The sequence below is a fragment of the Oryzias latipes genome, chromosome 10 (genome assembly GCF_053564925.1).
Source record: "Oryzias latipes strain Hd-rR chromosome 10, Olatipes_Hd-rR_3.1".
Lineage (NCBI taxonomy): Eukaryota > Metazoa > Chordata > Actinopteri > Beloniformes > Adrianichthyidae > Oryzias > Oryzias latipes.
In genome coordinates, this window is record NC_136246.1 from 35,052,336 (window position 1) to 35,075,177 (window position 22,842).

The 22,842-nt window shown below is 45.9% G+C and overlaps 1 protein-coding gene across 12 annotated transcripts in view; it reads left to right on the plus strand.

The window, feature by feature from the left end:
- Positions 1-22,842, plus strand: part of LOC101161695 (transcription factor COE3) — a 121,802-nt gene that overhangs the window by 79,932 nt on the left and 19,028 nt on the right. For all 12 annotated transcript variants that reach the window (XM_078954467.1, XM_078954465.1, XM_078954466.1 and 9 more), the window contains exons 10-11: positions 839-965; positions 19,283-19,371. In XM_078954467.1, the coding sequence (XP_078810593.1) occupies positions 839-965; positions 19,283-19,371 (216 nt within the window). The remainder of the gene's footprint in view (positions 1-838; positions 966-19,282; positions 19,372-22,842) is intronic.

A 22,842-nucleotide genomic window follows, 5' to 3' on the forward strand; every position in this document is an offset into this window, starting at 1 on the left:
AGTGTTGTCCATATCCTAGTGTTTTCCATATACTATAGCTTTCCATACACCAGATAATTCCATATACTAGAGTTTTCATATACCAGAGTTTTCAAAATACTAGAGCTTTCCATATAGCAGAGTTTTCCATACACTAGAGTTTCCCGTATACTAAAGTTTTCCATATACTAGAGTTCTCCATATACCACAGTTTTCCATAAACTAGTGTGTACCATAAACTAGAGATTTCCATATACCAGAGTTCTCCACAAACTAGAGTTTGCCATATACTACAGATTTCCATATATCAGAGTTTTCCATATACTAAAGTTATCCATATACTGGAGTTCTCCATATACCAGAGATTTCCATATACCAGTGTTTTCCATATACTAGAGTTTTCCATATACCAGAGTTTTCCATATACTAGTGTTTTTCATGTACTAGAGATTTCCATATACCAGAGTTTTCTATGTACTAGAGTTTTCCATATACAAGAGATTTCCATATACCAGAGGTTTCCATATACTACAGTTCTCCATATACTAGAATTTTCCATAAACTAGTGTGTTCCATAAACTAGAGATTTTCATATACCAGAGTTCTCCATAAACTAAAGTTTGCCATATACTACAGTTTTCCATATACTAAAGTTTTCCATATACTAGAGATTTCCATATACCAGAGTTCACTATATACTGGAGTTCTCCATAAACCAGAGTTTTCCATAAACTGGTGTTTTCCATATACTAGTGTTTTCCATGTACTAGAGATTTCCATATATGTTTTAGTGTTTTTCATAAACTAGAGTTCCTGTTTCGACACACATCTCACCCCTGCTGTTTGTGTCCTTTTGTAGCTGATCACCCCTCACGCCATCCGGGTCCAAACCCCCCCTCGACACATCCCTGGAGTTGTGGAAGTCACGCTGTCCTATAAGTCCAAGCAGTTCTGCAAAGGAGCTCCAGGACGCTTCGTCTACACCGGTGAGTCGAACCCCCCCTTGGCGGTGAAGCCAGAGTCCCCGCTGACGGTAGAGCCGTCTCAGCATGAAGGAGGCCATCATGTTTCTGGGTTGAAGAAGCTTCACCCAAACCCAAAGAATCCCAGCTCATGGTGGAGTGAGAACGGTTGGCTGCTTTTCTTTTGGAGCAAGCAGGATGCTTTACATTAGTGTTTTAATGATTTATGAATGTTATGAATGAATGTTTTGGATAGAAACTCTATTTTTTGTCCAGGTTCTGAACCATGACTTGCAGAATGAGCATCTCATTAATTCAAGAATTCGGTTTTGATGCCCCGTCCTAATTTGTATAGTCATTTTCAGAATTTTTTTTATCGCAGGAACACTAAAAATCGTGGATTTCCTGAAACAAGTTGTCTTGGAGTCAAGGAGCTGCGTTTCTTGGACCTCCTCTGAGCCTTTAGGTGGTCTTGGTCAGGTTCCCGCTCTTTTCTTATGTTTTGAAGAAGTCACTGAAGCTGCTGGGAAGCTCTTTCCATCCTGCAAGCAGAAGGTTCCTGCTGTCCTGAAGGTGAAGTAAACATTTTCCCAGCAGACACCTCCTGCTCAGCTGCTCCGTATGTCGCCTTCAGGCTCATTGTTGGCCTCCTTATCTCCATCCTCCATCGGCGCCGATGCTTCTGTCGGAAGATCCAGATGTCATTCAAAGTAGCAGAAAGGTCAGATGGAGGCTGTTTGGTGCGATAAGTAAATGTCATTGCGCGGCGGCATGAACAAACTGGGCGTGTGCGGGCTTCCTGTTTAACACCAGTTTATCACCTCCTCTTGCAGGCAGGGTTTTTGTGGGAGGCGGAGCCTCTGTTGGCGCCCGGGGGACGGTTACTTACAGCGAGCACACTGGCCTGCTTTTGAATGCTAATCTGAGATCCCACTTCTAGTTAACGGAGACAGCAGCCCAGAGTTCTACGGCAATGCTGGGGGGCTCAGGATCGGAATTGGGCTTAAATGGGGGAATGGGAGGTTGAGCAGCATCCTCTGTTCTCAGCATTTATGTTTCCTTAAAAACACCTGCTTGTGATGTCATTATCCTCAAACCAGATCCTGACTAGAAAGAATGTTTGCACCTAAATGACAGTAAAGAGAAGGGGAGGGGCTTCATTTTAAGCAGGTGCAGAGATGCAGAGGTGGACCAGGTTGTCACCAGAGACCTTTCAGACTCTGCATCCATAGTTTTCTGTCATTCGGTCTGAAGGAGCTTCCAGAAGGATCCAGAGTGGGACTTTTCTGGATTCTGCTTTTCTGGTTTCACCCACGAGAACCCTCTCCTTTTTTGGGAGGGGCTTTGTCTCCATGGTTGACCTTCAGGTCAGCAGGAGTTTTTGGGGGATTCTCGCAGCTTTCCCTCTGTCTGTCAGGAGCAGCTGTGGTTAACGAGAAGAGCAGACCCCCCCCCCCCCCCCCCCCCCGGCTTAAAGCAGCTTGAGATTTGATCAGACGAAGAGCGAATGTGAAGGAGGCGTCAACCTGCTTGCTGTCATGTGACCTCTCCATATTCTCCTCCTGATGCCCGTGATGCTGGTTCAATGCCCAGCAGCATCGAACGCATTAAAGCTTCCAGGGGGTGGGGGTGGGGGGTTATTGCACAGCAAAGCCACAGACTTTTACAGCTTGATAGTCACATAGATCTAAAGCTGGTTTGGGGTGGGGGGTGATATTTTTTTCCAGAAGGCTGTGGTTAAAACAGGAAGAATGGATTCTTTTGTCATTTTCACCTGGGGGGGGGGGTTGAACGGCACTTTGCTGTGAGGCGTTCAGGTGCTGCTTCATTATAACAGACTCTGTAGCGTCTGAATCTCAGAAAAATAAACCAACAATCAACGATCAATATCACCCGACCCCCCCCGCCGCCACTTGACAGGTGTCTGAACAAAGCCGCATGTCGGGCTGCTGTCAGACCGCCATCACAGGCGCCAACCAGCATCAATCAGATGGAGATTGGGGGGGTCCCTCTCATATGGAATGTGTGCTTTATTTGAAAGCAGCGTAATTCAGGAGGAACGGGGTCCATCTGCACATCACGGGCGCCACGGCGCCTTCAGTGGGTCATCATCACACAAGCAGGAAGGTGAAAGTACGCTTGGACCCCCGCCCCCTCCCTCCATATTCCATCTCCGGCTGGTAAGCCGAGCGGCGGCTCAGGAAAACACTCAGATGGCGAGAAATGGAGACCAGGCGGAGATAAATAAGTGTAAACAGAGGGGGGGGGGGGGGGCAGACGGAGGTGTGAGGGACGGAGGCCTGCTGGGACGATCAGCATCCGACCAGGGAGGAAGATGAGCTGACCTTCATCACAACAAGGCTGTTCTGAAACTGACAAATAGACCCCCCCATCACTGGAAGGTGGTAGTGGTGGTGGTGTGGCGGGGGTGATGGTTTGTCTCCAGTTTCAGATCTTCATCAACAACCGCTGGTTTTTCTGTCTTCTGTGCCCCCCCCCTCCCAGCCCATCAGCTGTTGCAACAGCTGCCCCCCCTCCATCAGCTGTTGAAGGACTCTCGCAGTGAGAGGGCAGAGCAATAAATACTCCATTAACCAGGTAAAGAGCCCCCACCCTCTGTCCTGGGTGTGGGGGGGGGGATCAATAGGAAAGTGCCGCTGGAGCAATCGCAGCATATGTTTACACGAAATCAGGCAATCTGTCTTCATGTGGTGGCTGTAATGCGCGACGTGGGGGGGTCAAGGTTCGCTCTACCAGCCACCGCTCTCCAATTACCCGGGGAGGCAGCTGTATCGACCGCTGGGAGGGGGGCGGGGCCTGGCGGGGGCAGAGAGGCCCGGTGCTCCGAAAGCAGTGGGATGTTAATAAGGACAAACGAGGCTGATCATTACGCTTCTTTGTTTCATCAGCCTTCATCATCAGCTCCTCCTCCTCGCCCGACGCCATCCTGTCGTTTTATCACATCTTGATGTTTCTCTCGTACTTGACACCAAAGTTTCATTGTAGCTCCGCCCCTTTCACTTTGTCACTATGGGAACCGAGCAGAAGCCCGTCTGGAGTAGAGCAGCAGATGTTCTGGAGATCATGTGACCTGCAGACATCAAAGTGGGAAAACCTCTGTGGGGGTCACTGTTGCATCTCCTCTGGTTCAATTCAATTTTATTTACAGAATCAGAATCAGAATCTTTTATTATCATTCTGCAGTGCACAATGAAATTTTTTCCAGCAACTCTCTTCCAACAATATAAAAAGGTAGAATAAAATAAAATAAAATAAAATAAAGGATAAGGAGCTATATAAGACACAAATACTGTACAGTAGAGTGGGGTGAATATTGCACATATGAGTGGGTATTCCACATGTAGAATGAATATTGCACACACGGCATGAATATTGCGTACATAGTTTTACATAGCCCAGATTCACAACAGTCTTCTCAGTGGGCTTTGTGAGTCTTGTAAGGTAAACATACAATCAAAAAGGATCATAAATGCATGGAATTCAATAGGATAACACTAAAACTTTAACTAAACTGACATCTCTGCCCATAGACCCCCCTTCTCTGTAAAGAAAAACTCTTAAAAAACGGATTGAGAAACGTCAGTGGTGTCCACATGAAGGAGGGATCCTCCCCCAGGACGGACAGGCGATTTACCAGAACTCTTAGAGAAGAATTAACTTATCTAAATCTACAACTACATATATAAAAGTCCAGCAGACGAGCTTCATCCAGCCGTGGTTGGGGGGACAGTCAAAGGCGCGAGTCGAGCCGGAGACAGGAACCACAGCCAGGTGTAGGAGCAGGAGCAGAGACGAGGTACTCGGTCAGGAACTGGAGCACGGATGAAACAACTGGAGTCTGGAAGCACTCCCACTCCCCAGGAGGGGAAAGAGGGACAATACATGAATCACTGCACCAAACAGAGGCATGGAGAACTAAATGATAAATGATGATCAAGAATAGAGGAGAGGAAGGGTAGAAGTAGAAAAGAAAAGAGGACAGAACCCCAGTGCACCATAGTTACCCCAGCTTCAACTTCTAGCAGCCTTTAAAACAAATAGTTATTGTTATTAAGTTTAATTTAAACAAATTAACATTAAGTTAAATAATCTCTGAATACTAACTAGTCTGACAATAATCCTGTCCACAGAGGAATGTTTTCAGTCTAGCTTTGAATGTAGAAACTGAGTCGGCCTCTCTTATATGAGCTGGGAGTTTATTCCATAAGACAGGGGCTTGGTGGCTAAACGCTCTACCTCCAACCGTACTTTTACTAATTCTAGGAACCACAAGCAGTCCTGCATTTAGTGAGTGAAGTGTTCTGATTGGATGGTAAGGGACTATGAGGTTCTTAATATAGGACGGGGCCAGTCCATGTAAGGCCTTATAGGTTAACAGGAGGATCTTGAACTGGATTCTAGAATCAACTGGGATCCAGTGAAGTGAAACTAACACAGGAGTGATGTGATCTCTTCTGCTAGTTCCAGCTAACAATCTAGCTGCTGCGTTCTTAACAAGCTGGAGACTTCTTAAGGAACTCTTAGGACACGCTGCTAACAAGGAGTTACAGTAATCCAGCCTCGACGTAACAAATGCATGGATGAGTTTTTCAGCATCACTCTTAGAAAGTAGATTTCTGATCTTAGCAATATTCCACAGGTGAAAAAAGGCAGTTCTACACGCCTGAGATATGTGAGCCTTAAATGACAAGTCCTGGTCAAATAAAACCCCAAGGTTTCTAACTGTGGAATTGGGGGCTATACTTATACCATCCAGGGAGACTATCTGAGCAGACAGAGTATCTCTGAGGTTTTTAGGACCAAGTATAATGACCTCAGTTTTTTCTGGGTTCAAGAGGAGGTAATTAATTGTCATCCAGGTCTTGATGTCACTGATGCAGGCGTTCAGTTTCTCTATCTGGTCATTCTGGTCAGGCTTCACGGATAAATACAACTGCGTATCGTCGGCATAACAATGAAAATTAATGCTGTGTTTCCTGATTATGTTTCCTAGGGGTAGCATATAAAGCGTAAACAGGATGGGTCCCAAGACTGAGCCCTGTGGGACTCCATAGTTAACTGGAGTGCACTGAGAGGAATGGCCATTTACATTAACAAACTGGTAACAAACTCTCCCTCCGTGCCTCCCTGCTCTCTGGGGGCCTCGCAGCGGTCCTGGTGGCCCTGGCCTGGGTGGCCGGTTGTTCCCTGCCTGCTGCCGTGTGGCGTTGGGGGATTCCGGCTGCCGCTGCTGCTGCGGCGGGGGTCTGGGTGTGGGGATGGCTGGGCACTCTCCCTCCTTCTTTTCACATTCCACCATCCATTTTAGAAGAACATAAACACTCACCTGAGCACAGGTGTTAGCTCACCTTTGCACTAATAGTTTGCGTGAATGACTGAAATATTTCACACTAGTTGGTTTGAAGGAATAAGTATGCTTGTGTGAACACTATCTGTATTGTGTACATGTTGACGTGTGGACATTTTTGCAGCTAGCAGGTGTGTTTATAACATTTGAGTGTGTGTGTGGACAGGCCCCGCCCCTTCTAGATTTGTATTACATCTGAACCTTACTGAAATGATTAACGCCCAGCAAACTTGTTGCTTTATGCTGCTTCATGGATTTACCCCCCCTCCCCCTTATAATCACCCTTCTACCCCCCCTTTTTAACATCCCTCTCTCTTCTTCCCTCCTTTCCTTTTCCGTCCGGTCCAACACCAAAGATTTTCAAACATGATTAAAATTAATAAAGTTTGGCCTCAATTGCAAAAGGGGTTTATTCAGACATACCTCTGGTTTGTCTGAAGATGAATAACCCCTCTTGTTAAAGTAAAATATGTCCAACACAAGAGGCCCTCAGCTCTCATCTATCTGCCCAGCTGTTGGACAGGACAAGTTAAAAACTAAAAAAAAACTAAAAAAAATAACACACAAACTGATGGGACAGATAGGATTTAAACCACTGGAGAGCAGATCCTCTGATCCCTATGTCCTGCTCTAATCTATGGAGTAAAATACCGTGGTCGATAGTGTCAAAGGCTGCACTGAGGTCCAACAGGACCAGAATAGAAAGTAGTCCCTTTTCTGAGGCCAATAACAAGTCATTAGAGACTCTAACTAGTGCAGTTTCTGTACTGTGGTGAGGTCTAAACCCCGACTGAAAGTCTTCAAAGTGGCTGTTGTCCTGTAGGTGGCAGTAAAGCTGCTTAACTACAACTCTTTCTAGGATTTTAGAAATAAAGGGCAGGTTTGATATCGGTCTATAGTTGGCCAAGATGCTAGGATCCAAACTGGGCTTTTTCAGAAGAGGTTTAACAACTGCATATTTAAAAGACTGTGGCACGTAACCCGTTTCCAGAGAGGCATTTATCATTGTTAATATGGAATCACTAATTACTAATTAGGGGGAAGCATGTTCTAATGTAAAGGCAAGGCAAGGCAGGTTTATTTGTATAGCACAATTCGTACACAAAGTAATTCAAGGTGCTTCACAAAACAGAAAAATGCATTAAAATCACAATTCATCATAGAAATAATCAACGTAAAATTTACTTTAAAAGTGAAGAAAAAAAAATTGAAAATTGATTTAAAAATAAAGGAAAGAAAAGTGCAGATAGGACCTTTCAGTCATATACACGGCTAAACAGAAATGTTTTAAGTCTAGATTTGAACATGAGCACAGAAGAGGCCTGTCTTACGCCTTCAGGGAGGCTGTTCCAGATTTTAGCTGCAGAATATTGAAACGCTGATTCCCCTTGTTTAGTTCTGACTCTGGGAATCAACAGGAGGCCGGCCCCTGAGTCCTCAGAGTACGAGATGGTTCATATGGCACTAACATGTCAGAGATGTACTTTGGTGCTCGGCCATGGAGAGACTTGTAGACTAGCAGAGCTGCTTTGAAGTCTATTCTTTGAGGTACAGGGAGCCAGTGCAGAGACCTGAGCACAGGACTAATGTGATCATACTTCCTGGTTCTGGTCAGGACTCGAGCAGCAGCATTCTGGATGTACTGAAGCTGTTTTACAGCTCGTTTGGAGAGGCCGGTGAGCAGGCCGTTACAGTAGTCTAACCTGCTGGAGACAAATGCATGAATAAGTATCTCCAGGTCTGGCTTTGACACTATGTTTTTGATTTTGGCAATGTTTTTCAGATGATAAAATGCCGCTGATGTTACTGACTTGATATGGCTGTTAAAGTTCAGGTCAGAGTCCATGATTACCCCTAGATTTCTGACTTGATTTGAGGGTTTAAGAGACAGAGAATGAAGGTAGCTGCTGAGACTTTCTCTTTGTTTCTGTGGGCCAAAAATAATAACTTGGGTCTTGTCTGAGTTTAGCTGGAGAAAGTTGTTCTGCATCCACGCGCTGATCTGTTGTAGGCAGTGGCTGAGTGAATCCACTGGCCCATATTCACCTGTTGTCAGTGACACATAGATCTGAGTATCATCTGCATAGTTGTGATAAGATATGTTATTACTGCGTATTAACTGCCTTAGTGGCAGCATGTAGAGGTTGAACAGAAGAGGTCCCAGGATCGATCCCTGGGGCACACCACAAGTCAAGGCCATGTTGTCTGAGACACAACTCCCAATTTCAACAAAATATTTCCTGTCTTCCAGATAAGACTTGAGCCAACTTAGGGCAGATCCAGAGATGCCAACCCAGTCTTGGAGTCTGTGCAAAAGGATCCCATGATCAACAGTATCAAAGGCAGCGCTCAGGTCTAGCAGGATTAAGACAGAGACTTTGCCATCATCAGTGTTCAGGCAGATGTCGTTGGTTACCTTGATAAGAGCAGTTTCTGTGCTATGATGGGGTCTAAAACCTGACAGGAAAACATCAAATGAATTGTTTAATAAGAGAAAGTCAGTGAGCTGTTGGTAGACAACTTTTTCAAGGACTTTTCCTAAAAATGACAGATTAGAGATAGGTCTGTAATTATTCAGTACAGTGGGATCAAGGCCGCTCTTCTTCAGGAGAGGTTTAATGACTGCAGTTTTTAAGGCCTCTGGGAATATTCCAGATTGAAGAGACATGTTAACTATTTGAGTAATTGATGGCAACACACTGTTCAGGACAGACTTTAGAAATCTAGTGGGTAACACATCAAGGCAGCATGTAGACGAGCTCAGACGGGTGATGGTCTCTTGGACAGTTTGGTCAGTGACAGGTACAAAGTGAGTCAGCTTAGAGTGAGTAGGTGGCCGTTCGATAGTTATGTGTTGTGGAGTTGATGGCTTTTTTAATGCCCTGAACCTTGTCATTAAAAAATACAGCAAACTCATTACATTTAGGTGTGCAAACCAGTTCTATTGGTAGCTGGGTTGGAGGGTTAGTTAATCTGTTTACTGTTGTGAACAGGACACGAGAGTTGCTGCTGCAACTTCCAATGATTTCAGAGAAGTACTTTTCCCTTGTTCTGCATAAGATCTGGTTGTAAGCGTACAACTCCCCCTTATACATTTCATAATGAACCTGGAGTTTTGACTTGCGCCACTTTCGCTCAGCTCTGCGGCACTGTTGTTTCTGTGCCCTGACTAGCTCATCGTTCCCCAGGGAGCTTTCTGTCTATGTTTTCTCAATTTAACCTTCATAGGGGCAATGGCATCCAGAACATTCAAGATTCTAGAAGTAACAGAATTCAGCATTTCATCAACATTGGCACCAGAGGCGTTTTCAGGGTTTATCATTTCTACAAACTGTGCCCTAGTGCTCTCATTTATTTGTCTCCTTTGGACAACTGCAGGGTCAGGCGGTGGTTTGGGAGCAACAGACAGGTCAAAGAATACACAGAAATGATCAGAGAGGGCGACATCAACCCCCTTTGTGATGAGCAGGTCCAGAGTGTGCCCTCTGCTGTGGGTGGGGCAACTCACATGCTGAATTAGATCAAAGGTTTCAAGGACAGCATTGAGCTCTTTTGCATTTCTGTCATTGACATTATCAACATGAACATTAAAATCACCTGTAATGTGATTTTTACTGTTGTTTACTGCAACAGTAAACAACTTTACTGTTGTTTACTGTTGCAGTAAACAACAGTAAAGTTGTTTACTGCAATCACCTCACACAGGCTCTCATAGGACGCACGCGACACGCAGCTCACATAGCCAGAAAACGTTCACGCGCACAGCGCTTCTCAATGCGGGCACGCGCACACGGACTGGTACACAAGCACTACTTAGCTTTACACCTTTTCAGTCAGAGCAGTTATGAACAGTTTTAACATCGTTAGCTGGAATGTGCGTGGACTTGGCTCTGAGCCAAAGAGATTGAAAGTGTTAAATCACCTGGATGGTCTAAAAGCAGATATAGCTCTACTGCAGGAGACCCATTTATCAAATTCTTTGGATCACCTTATGTGCTGCTTACAATTTCCAGTTATATACTCTGCCAGTTACAACTCCAAACAACGAGGAGTTGCTGTTTTAATTAATAAAAATCTTAATTTTACTCATAAGGATACAGTTACTGACCCAGAAGGCAGATTTGTAATCATTAATATATCCATTCAGAATAAGGACTTTTGTATAGTGAGTGTATACGGGCCTAATGTTGACGACTCTTCCTTCTTTCACAGATTCTTCACTTCACTCTCAGTTCACTCTGACTCCACAATCATTATAGGAGGAGACTTCAACCTTGTTTTGGACCCTGAACTTGACAGACTCAGCACAGCAGCAAACCAGCGTACATGGCAGTCTGCAAGTATTCTAAAGCAGTACATGAATGATCTGGGTCTCTGCGACGCGTGGCGCTCATGTCACCCAAACACTAAAGGGTTCACCTTTTTTTCTCCAGTTCACTATTCACACTCCCGTTTAGACTATTTATTAATCAGTAACTCTCTTTTAAAAAATATTCAAAGCTCCAATATCCATCCAATTATTATCAGTGATCATGCACCAGTCTCTGTAAACATTTCTAGGGAAAAATCCACACCCTCTGGTACAACCTGGAGGTTTAATACGTCTCTGTTAAAGGACCAGGAATTTCTTGAATTCTTTAAAAAAGAGTGGGAAACCTTCTTAGACTTCAATAATACTCCAGACATCCCACCGTGCGTTCTTTGGGAAGCAGCAAAGGCAGTCATGAGAGGGAAAATCATTTCTTATTCAACGCACAAAAAACGCAAAGAGAAAGCAGATTTATTAGAATTAGAAAATAAAATCAAAACCCTGGAGACTGCTTATGCTGCTTCTGCACAGGAACACATTCTGAGAGATCTGAAAAATTTAAAGCTGCAGTTAAATGACATCATTAATAAAAAAACACAATTTCAAATACAAAGGCTACGACTTGAAAGATTTGAAAACTCTAATAAATCTGGCAAATTTCTGGCTAATCAGCTTAAAATTAACAGAGAAAAATCATCAATCACCTCTATTATGGACCAAACAGGAAATGTCACCCATGACCCGGTCAAAATTAATAACGCATTTGAAAACTTTTATAAAAACCTGTACACACCGCAGTTCAATCCGTCAGAGCAAAGTATTGACTCATTTCTTAATAATGTAAACCTACCCAGGCTAAATGAGGATCAAATCACAAACTTAGATTCTCCGCTCTCGCCGTCTGAACTTCATGAAGCTCTGTTACTTATGCCTAATGGTAAAGCACCAGGGCCTGACGGCTTTCCTGCTGAGTTTTATAAAGAATTCTGGGAACAACTGGCACCAACATTTTATAAAACTGTCACATCTATTAATGAGAGCCAATCAATGCCACCTAACATGAACTCAGCCAACATAATTCTTCTTCTAAAACCAGACAAAGATCCCACTAGTCCTTCAAGCTATCGCCCTATTTCTCTAATCAATGCAGATGTAAAAATTATCTGCAAAGCACAGAGAATAGAAAAAATCACTCCTCACATAATTCACTTCGACCAGACTGGATTCATCAAAGGCAGACACTCGGATGATAATGTCCGTAGACTAGTTAATATAATAGACTTTGCCACCATTGAAAACCAGGAAATGTCGGTACTATCGCTGGATGCTGAAAAAGCCTTTGACAGAGTTAATTGGAAGTTCCTTATTGCTGCCCTCCATAAGTTTGGTTTTGGAGAAGCATTCATCAATTGGATCAAAATATTATATCACAACACCAATGCATCAGTTAGAACTAATAAACAGACTTCAAACAGGTTTTTTCTTGGAAGAGGAACCAGACAGGGCTGCCCACTCTCTCCTTCTTTTTTTGCTATATTCATTGAGCCTTTAGCTGCAGCAATAAGACAGAATGAGAGCATTATAGGAATAAAAACCAAACACAGCCATCATAAAATTAGTCTTTATGCGGATGACATATTACTGTTTTTAAGGAATTTACATTCTGTAAATGAAACAGCAATGATCATAAATGAATTCTCCTCCATATCAGACTATTCCATTAACTGGAATAAGTCTGTTTTATTACCACTCAACAGGAATATGGAACAAAGACTCACAATTCCAGTTAAAACAGGAAATATCAAATATCTGGGTATCTACTTTTCCCCCAAACTATCAGAACTGGTGCAGCTAAACCACACCCCATTACTGAAAAGCATACAGGACGATCTAACACGCTGGACCAACCTGCCTCTGTCCCTTATGGGCAAGGTAGCCACGGTAAAAATGAAAATCTTACCCAAAGTTAATTATCTCTTCTCAATGATTCCCACACAACCGCCATTAAAATGGTTCAAAACATTAGACTCATCCATATCAAGCTTTCTATGGAACAACAAACCTGCAAGAATTAGTCTAAAAACTTTAAAATCTGCAAAAAGCTGTGGAGGATTAGAACTACCTAATTTCCACAAATACTTTCTTGCAAATAGATTACAATATATCTTAAAATGGTTAAAAAATAATCCAGAAACCAACTCATGGTTAGACTTGGAACAGGCGTTATGTGGAAAGATCAACCTGTCACAGCTACCATTTATTAGCCAAACAGTTAAAAAACAGGATTGTTTCAAAAGCATTAATATAAATGCCACCTTAACAGCCTGGTGGGAATTTCTCAAAATATCAAAATCATCAATTCAACCGTGCAAAATGACACCCATCTGGAACAACCCGGACATCCTTATTAACAAAAAAATGATTCACTTCCCAGCTTGGCAAGCAGGGGGCATAAAACAACTAGAGCACGTAATTATTGATAGAAGATTCATAACTCCCCAGGAACTTCGAGACAAACATGGAATAAATAACTTCTTGGAATATCAGCAACTTAAATCAAGTATTACTAAAAAGTATAAAATTAAAGACGACGATTTAAAGCTACCAGATGTAGTTACCACTCTGATTAATTTTTCAATGAATAGAAGTCTCTCCAAAATATACAAACTTTTATGTAATTTAGATAACAATATTGCCCTTCCAACAAAAAAATGGGATGCAGATTTGAGCATCAGCACAGATGAAAGCTTCTGGTCAGAACTTTGTCTAAACACCTTTAAACTGACAAAAAGTCCAAATCTGCAGCTAATCCATCTCAAAACTCTTCACAGAATTTACTACACTGGACAGAGGATGTTCAAGATGGGTCTCAGTAACTCAGACATTTGCGAGCACTGTGATAATAATCTACCCGACAGCTACATGCACGCACTGTGGTTCTGCACTCCTGTCCAGGCTCTCTGGCAGCAGGTATGTGCCGATTTATCAGTCTGGCTTAAGGTTTCAATCACTGCCTCACCGTCACTTTGTGTGCTTGGTGACATGAGTGCCATCGATATAGAAGAAGGATTAGCATCTATCATTTTCATAACTCTTTGTATTGCCAAAAAAACTATTTTAATAAATTGGAAAAACAAGAAAAATATAAATATAAGTCAACACAGAAATCTGCTGTTTGATCATATCAGCTTGGAAAAAATGTCAGCCCAAAGCTCAAGTAACTTTGAAAGAATTCAGTCTCTCTGGTCTCCTGTGGTTGACTCCATGACTTAGGGGGTGGAGGGCTTGGTCGTCGCTGCTCCTTGCCCTTCTGCCGTGGTTTGGGGTGGGTCGGGGCTTCCGGTGCCTGGCGGGGGCGGTGGGGGGCTCCGTTGGTCGGGGGGTCGGGTCCGGTGCCTGGGTGGGGCGGGCTGGGGCGCTGCGTGGTCCTCTGGGCTTGGGTGTGGGGGTGCGTGGTGGGGGGGGGGGGTGGTGGTCTGGCTTGGCTTGGGGGGGGTGGTCCCTTTGCCTGTGCTGGGGGGGGTTGGCGGGGGGCCCTGCTCGGGTGGGGGGGGCCCAGCGGCGCCGGATGGGCTGCCCATCTGCACCTGGGGCTGGGATCGGCCCTTCCCTGGCTCTGGGACGGGACGGGACAACCCTCTCGGGGCCCCCGGTCGCTCTGGGTGTCACCCGCTTCGGCTGCGGGGTCTGGGGTGGGGTGGGGTGGGGGGCTTGTCGGCCCTGTCCTGTGGGGGGGTGTTCTGGGGGGGAGGGGGGGCCCATTATTAGTACGGGTCGGGGGGGCTAACGGGTCGGGGTCTCCGCTGAGGCAATCAGTGGTTGCCTCGGCCGGTTGGCCTCCTCGGTCCCGTCGAGGCCTGACCAGAGCTCTTCTAGGGCCGGCGTCTGGGGGTGGGGGCCTGGGCTTGCTCCGGGGGGGGGGCGACGCTTTCTGGCTCCTCTCTCTCTGTGTGGGGTGGGTGGTGCCGGGCCTGGGGTGTCGGCGCCTCCGGGGGTGGGCCCCTGGGCTGGGTGGCCCTGGCCCCTTTGCTGGGGGTGGGCTGGGGGACGGCTGTTTGACCACCGGGGGACAGTCTACCAGCTGTCCCCAACTTACCCCCTTCCTTATATAACCTCATATTAGGGTGAGGGGGTGGGGGGTCTAGCCTGCGATGCGCCTTGGGGGGGGGCTACTTGGGAGTGGCCCCCCTCCTATGGTTGCCGTATGGAGTGGGCCCCCCCTCTTTCGGTTTTATTTGCACCTTAGACATGTAGGGTCCTTGGTAGGGGGGGTGCTTGGACATCACTGCAAGCAAGCAGCAGATGTCCTCCTGGCACCCTACCCGCCAATTTTAACCGCACCTTAGACATTTAGGGCCCCTTGGTGTGGAGGGTGAGGGGACATCACTGTGAGTAATCAGGAGATGTCCCCTTAGTGCCCTACTCGCCAATTTTAACTGCACCCCCCTTAGTACATACACCCCTCCCCTTTCAATATATACATTCAAACATAAACACACACACATGCACACACACACCCTCTCAAGCACCCATACACGCACACACATTTTACAAGGAAGGTGGGACCTGGGTCCATCTGTCCCCTACCCCTTCCCTGGTGGGGGGTGTGGGCCCCTTGGCGATTGCGGCGGTGTCCCTTGGGTGCCGGCTCCCTGGGCCCGGCGGTGCTCTCTCCGCGCGGTGGGGGGGTTCATATTACACCTGAGCCGGGGGTGTTCGTGTCCCTGGGGGGTGGGTCCTGGTCCTTGCCCCTGGGCGCTGGGCCCCGCCAAACTTCCAACATGGCCGAGCCTGGTCGGGCCATATTTATAACATCCCTTGTGGGCCGGCCTTTTTTCCCCGGGGTTCCCCCCTCCTGGGCGGGGGCGGCGGGCCCCTGCCTTGCTCCTACCTGGACCAACCGTGGGCCGGGTGGGTGGCTGCCTGGGGTGCGGAGCGGGTCTCCCTTGGGGGGTCCTGGCTCGTACCTGGGGTCGGGGCGGGGGGATGCCCGGAACTCCTGGGTGGTGGTGGGGTGCTCGTCTGGGGCTGTGGGCGTCCCTCTCCGGTGGGGCCCTGCGTTGGGCTCTTCCGGCGCGGCGGGGGGCTGCTTTCCTGGCTGGGCTGGGGCGGCGCTCTCTTTCCCTCTGCGCCTCCCTGCTCTCTGGCTCTGGGGGCCTCGCGGCGGTCCTGCTGGCCCTGGCCTGGGTGGCGGTCTTGGTCGCCCGGGGGGCGGTTGTTCCCTGCCTGTTCCCGTGTGGCGTTGGGGGAATTCCGGCTGCCACTGCTGCTGCGGCGGGGGTATGGGTGTGGGGGTGGCTGGGCGCTCCTCCTCCTTCTTTTCACATTCCACCATCCATTTTAGAAGAACATAAACACTCACCTGAGCACAGGTGTTAGCTCACCTTTGCACTAATAGTTTGCATGATTGAATGAATGAAAGATTTCACACTAGTTGGTTTAAAGGCATAGGTATGCGTTCGTGAACACTATCTGTTTTGTGTGCATATTGACATGTGGACATTTTTGCGGCTAGCAGGTGTGTTGATAATTTTTGAGTGTGTGTGAACAGGCCCCGCCCTTTTTGTACTACATTTGAACCGTACCGTAACGATAAACAACCAGTAAGCCTGTCTGCTCTATGCTGCTTCATGGTCTTACCCCCCTTCCCCTCCGATTATCACCCTCCTACCCCCCCCTCTCTCTAACGTCCCTCTCTATTATTCCCCTCTTTCCTTTTCCGTCCGGTCCAACACCAAAGATTTTCAAACATGATTGAAATTAATAAAGTTTGGCCTCAATTACAAAAGGGGTTTATTCAGACATACCTTTGGTTTGTCTGAAGATGAATAACCCCTCTTGTTAAAATAAAATATGTCCAACACAAGAGGCCCTCAGCTCTCATCTGTTTGCCTAGCTGTTGGGCAGGACAAGTTAGAAAAAAAAAAAAAAAATCACCTGTAATGACTAGACCATCAAAGTCTGTGCACACAACTGAGAGCATTTCAGTGAAATCATCAATGAAACTTTGGCTGTGCTGAGGAGGTTTGTACATGACTATGCAGAGTAAGGGAGGAGTTTGTTTTAACTCAATCTTAAAGGACACATACTCAAATGATGAAAACACACCAAATGATAGTCTGCGGGTTGCAATATTATCTCTAAACAGTGCAGAAACGCCTCCACCCTTTTTATTTTCTCGTATTTCCGATTCATGTTTGTAGTTGGGGGGAGTTGATTCGACTAGAACTATGTTTCTTGTGTTTTTGTCAAGCCGTGTTTCAGTTAATAACATAAAATCAAGATTAAATGAAGAGATACGATTATTGATTAAAAATGCTTTGTTGCATAAAGATCTGACATTGAGTGCAGCAAGTTTGAGATTAGTTTCCTTGGGACTGGTCAAAACCTTCTTGCAAGGGATATCAACTAGATTCCTTTGATTGGACAGTCTAACTGCCCTTTTTTGCATTCTACGTGGTGCAACTACAGGTATAGCACCAGAAGGAAGCTGTTCATCACAGGGCCCCAGTTTGACATAACCTTTCTCTCTGGAGAGCCAATTGTTCAGCTGAAACAGACGGCTGAACTTGAGTGACACCCCATCGATGTTAGGAAGAGGTCCACTGATGAATGCTTCAACCTCTACTTTGTCAATCTCTTCAAATAACTTGATGAAGTCTTTTTTCAAACCTTCAGATTGTTTTTTTTTTATATCGACAGCACCTACATGGATGATTATTCGTTTGACTCCTTGGTACAAGCCTTTAGATAAGAGTCCTGTAATCACTGGAACAGTAGAACTTGGGCAACATAAAGTTTGCATTCTTCTGTGGCTGACTCCACTGATAGCGCCATCTCCAAGCAGCAGCGTATCTCTGACCTTTAACATCACATTGTGTTAGGGATAAAAATCTGTTTGTGAGCTTTATTTTGGATGTTCTGTCATCTTCATGCTTTGGCTTGGATTACTGGAAGGTAATCAGAAAGTGATCAGAAATGATGGGGTTAAGAGGAAGGACACTCAGCTGGCTGATCTCTATCCCATGGGTTAGAACAAGATCCAGGGTGTGCTTATGACAGTGAGTGGGTTCATTCACACTTTGGGTGAAACCAACATCATCTAATAAAGCTGCAAAAGCCTTTCCTAGACAGTCACTGGGGTCATCAACATGAATATTAAAATCCCCTAATATTATAATTTGATCAGAATCTAAGACAATAGTCGAAAGGAAAGTCGGAAAACTCAGTTAAAAATTCTGAATATGGGCCGGGGGGGGCGATAAATAATTATGAGTAAAACAGGTTTTCGAGTTTTCCTGTTTGGGTGACTTAAAGACAATATGATGTTTTCAAATGAATTATAAGCATTTTTAACTTTAGGGCTGAGAAGTAAGCTAGACTGTGATATTACTGCCAAACCACCTCCTTTCCCTGAAATCCTGGATTTCTGATAGTTAGCATAAGTGGGGGGGGTTGCTTCATTCAATCTAACATAGTCATCCTGATGGAGCCAAGTTTCTGTTAAGGCTAAAAGACTAAGATTGTTATCAGTAATTAACTCGTTGACTAAGAGGGACTTGGAGGAAATGGATGGAATGTTTAATAAACCACATTTAATGACATCATAATTAAATGTGGTAACCCCCATGTGTGGGCCTCTCCTCAGGTGACCCCCATGTGTGGGTAGCCCCCCTTGTGCAGGCAGACAGTCTCTGTTGTAGATTTGGAGGTCGGAGCGCGGCGTCAGGAGGAAATCCTGTTTGCGATTTGATTCACTCCTGACTTTATCCTGCTTGTCCAAAACGCCTCTTTGGGGTCCCACAAAGACTCCGTCCTTGGCCCCTCCCCTGGCGGGCAGAGGTAATAGATCCAGAGCTCCTCTCATGGAGGAATCTGACTTGCCCCCGTCCCTCTGTCAGCCTGCCGAAATCATCTCAAAGCCCTTTTCTGCTTCAACAGATTTGATTTAGCAGCTCGCCGTCGGCCGTTGCCCAGGAAAGAAAACAAATATTGTTCTAATGGTAATAACATCTATTTGGCGACAAACGGCGGCGGGGCCCTCTGAAGGAGACCCTCTGCGCTGCCGTATAGCGGCCTGATTCTTATTCATGAAAGCCACCGTTATGCATATTAGCACAAACTAGCTATTCTACTCAGCAGCATTCGGGCTGTCAATCATCCTTACACAGAACAAGAGCCCGTGGTGACAAAAGCCGAGTGGGCAAGATCGGCTGACAAATTGTCCCCAAAGTCAAATTTGACAGGCTTTTATGATTAATGGGCTTGATTATGGAGAAGTATCTCCCTGAACTCATTTCCGGGGGTTTCTGCAGCTCATGGCGAGGAGGAGGACGCCTGATTGTTGGGGAGCTGAATGAGGGAAAACCGAGAGAAAGCGCTCGGTGGAGGGAATTGAATTAGGTGGGGGGAGGTCTGTTAACGGGGGGGGGTCATCTAGAGGTCTGGATCTGTGTGACATCTACAAGCAGACCTGCAGAAACGGCTTTAACCTCAAATGACGTGAAGAGACCATTAAACAAATCGATTCAGTACTAAAAACTAAAGCAGTCGTTACTCAGATGTGTTTGGGCCGAGCTCCAGAACCACTTGAAGATGTTCTGAGTGGGTTCTACCGGTCCAGTGCTGTAAGATGTTCTAAGCATTTCTCTGTCTGACCTGCAGCTCTGAACGAACCCACCATTGACTACGGCTTCCAGAGGCTACAGAAGGTCATCCCCCGCCACCCTGGAGACCCTGAGAGGTTACCAAAGGTCAGTGGTTAGCAGACACGTTCTTTGGCTCGGTTAGATCCATGGATCTGCAGGGGCCATTTGCTCCAGATCAGCGATGGTCACCTTAAGGATCTGACACTCGAGTTTAAACCCGTTTGTTAGGACGTCAGCTTTGCAGTGTGAACCCAAAGTTCTGGTTCTGCTGATTAATTTTCAGACAAGACTTTATCAAGAGAAGAAGGTCTCTGCTGGAGGAGCCTTTGCCGTCTCATCCATCCAGGTTTATTCCATCACAGAAGAAGGACTTGGTTGATCTTGTCTTTCATCTCTTCTCCAGAAGATGTTCTGTTGATGCTGGAGTTTTTTTTTCAGTACTTCAGTGTCAATGAAGGAGCAGCTGCTTTTTTGTCTCCCTTTCAATCTTTGCTTCTTTTCCAACAAACCAGAGGAGTGGTGGTGGAGGGGGTGGGGTTGTGGGGGGGAGGTAAATCAGCATTCCTGGTCATTTCCCAGAGAAGGCGGAGCCTATTTAACTTTTCTTCTCAACAAAGAAGTTCTCAAAAAGATAACTTTTGGCTTTTGAGGACAGTGCCCGGTGGGGCTCCTAAACCACCCATCACCACATCACAACGCCCAACCGACAGCTGACCGGGTACCCGGTACCGCACATTGGGTTCTGATCCAGTAACAGAGGCTGGATGGTGTTGGAGGACCACATCCCAGAAGGTGGTTCTCTCAGGTCTCTGATCCGTTGTAAATCCACTTACGCAACAAAATCGATTAATTTGATTATTTCTAAAGTAAATAATGAAAACATGAAAAGACAAAGAATCCTCCAGAACAGGAATCAAATAGAAAACTCTCAAAGATAAAATGAAAAGCAGCTTTAAACACATGAAGGAGTTTGGTTGTTCTGAGTCCCAGGCAGCAGCTGGAAGAGCGCTCTGACAGCGGACTGATGTAACGTTCCTGTTAGCCGACGCCGACGTGGATGCTAACTCCCACTAACAGCTGATCAGACCAAGCAGCAGAAAGAAAAGTGGCTTTGATCGAATCTGCTGTGGAATCTGGATGCTGCTCCACAGGAGCAGCTCTCAGGTGTCCCGGCCACTATGAAGAGATTATTCAGCCTGGGGGAGGCTAACTGAAGCCGATTCTGGAAGGCGGCGAGCGGCGGGAAGCCTCAGATGGATCCTGACACTCCCAAGCTGCTGCCAAATTGAAACCATTTATCAAAAGCTGACATGGAGATCCAGTCACCAAAAAAGCAGTTTATTTGTAAATTGATACTAATAGCGAGCACGCGTTGTCTGGCCCATTTGATGGCCTGATATAAGACCCCCCCCTAAATATTTATTTATTCTAAAGCAAACCCACCAGACTGCAGATTCCTGCGGGTGCTGTGATCAGAGCGCCCCCCCAGTCAGAGGAACCGCTGTACGGCTGCGACTGAGCAGCAGCGGCGGGTTAACTCCACCTGTCACTTCTCTTTGGGTTTCACCTGCAGCCGCCGCCCCCCTGCGCCGATGCAGAGCGGCGACGGGGCAGGCGGGGCGGCGTGGAACAGATTGATCTGTTGTTGGTGTCAGGTGGAGGATTATGGGAGCATCGTGGTGGTGGTGGTGGTGGGGGGTATTTAAGCAGAAACAGACAGGGAAAAGAGCAGACATGCCCCCCCCCCCCATTATTCTGATGCTGAAGGTTTCAATTTATAAAATTTCGGACCAAAAAAACTAATTTTGTGTTCTCAGATAGAAAGTTATTTATAATTTATTTATAAAAAAGAGTTTTTTGTTTTTTCCTTAAGTCTGTCTGCCTCTGAATCAGTGATAAATGTGAACATTCGTCAATGTAACCCTTGTTCTATCCTAGGGTCATTAACGTTAAGAGTTGGGTCATCTAGACCCACTAGACAGTGCTCTGAACCTTTTTTCTTCAATGATTTGTGATCTTCACTGGTGTCCATGGATTACATGAAATCTTTCCACCTTTATCCACCTTTGTCATGGTAGGAGAACACGTCAATGTAAGGGTGGGGTCATCTAAGATAGCACAAGGGTTACATGAGTGGACTCGTCTAGTGGTTAATAAAGACAAAAAGGTAATTAATAAAAATAGAAAAGTGTTTCCAATAAGTAAAGTTGTGTGTTCGTTACATTTTTATACATAAGAAATGAGTTTTTACCATATTTATATTTATATTAAATTTATATTAATTTATAATAAATCCTAGAAAGCCATCTTTCATGGCTGTAAATGCGATTGTTGCTGTGACTAAATGACATCTTCAGAAACAGCTTCTGCTGTGAAGATGAGCTGCTGTTTCCTCCTCCTGGTTCGTGAACTCAGAGGTGAACAGGAAACGTGTTTGGCGTGTTGCGAGCGCCCCTTTAGCTCTGATCATTGCCCCCCATCCGGACCGGCGGACGATCCGGGATTATTCATTCCAGCCACTTCATGAATGAGGAGCTCTCTGGCGTTCGTTGAGAATAATGAGTAGAAGTGGATTCATGAGCTGAATCTCAAAACGTTTCCTCTGAATGAAAAGACCCCCCCACAACGTCCCACTTCGTTAGGATGGCTCTCCTTATAATCACTGATCTACAGATGTGCTGCTCCTGCAGGTCCATCCATATTTTATCCCGAGCGGCGGCGCGCGGCTCTGCCTGCAGCTCCGCTCAGGGTGATTCATCATTGTTAAGGCCGCTGTCTGATGGCTTCTCCTCCAGGGTCACGCTGATCCCTGTTTGCCTCCCACCTCCACCGCAGAGCCGGCCCCCCGTAATTAAGCCCCCAGAAACCAATGGAAGAAAATAAAAAGAGCTAGAAAAATGGAGGAATCTGTCAGGAGATGGACAGAAGAAGACCGAGGAGGCCTGTGGGCTTCTGCAGTGAGAGGAAGGCCCCTCAGGTCCTCCTAAATCCTCTCACTGCAGAACCAGGGCGGTTCTGAGGATCACACTGATGCTTCTGAAACGTCTTTGGAACTTGGAGGTCCGTTTTAGGGAAGCTGTAGGCTCAAAAGCAGCTCATCAGAAGAGACCAGCTTTCATCAGTGATGCGAAAAAAATGTTTCCACTCAAATGTCGCCAGCAAATTTATGAGCACCAATGATTTAAACACTTCCTGTTTATCTCTATTTTATTTAACTCATCATTTTTATGCCTCATGTGACCACGAAAGGATGGAAGCACAAAGGATGGACGGAAGGACGGACGATGGATAGATAGTTGGATTCATGGATGGTTGGATGGATGAACAGATGGACGGATGATAGACTGCATGCATATACTAATGTTCTGGATTTTTACACACAATCAGGTCAATCTTACATAAATTCCAGTCATTCCTCCATTTAGGAGAGAAGAAGCTGCAGCCAATCACAACGCAGCCTCTTCAAGGACCCCCCACATCCCAGAGAAGAGCTACCAACAGTCACACATACATATGTACACACACAGATGTACACACAGACGTACACGCAGATCTGTACAGACTCTGATGTACTCA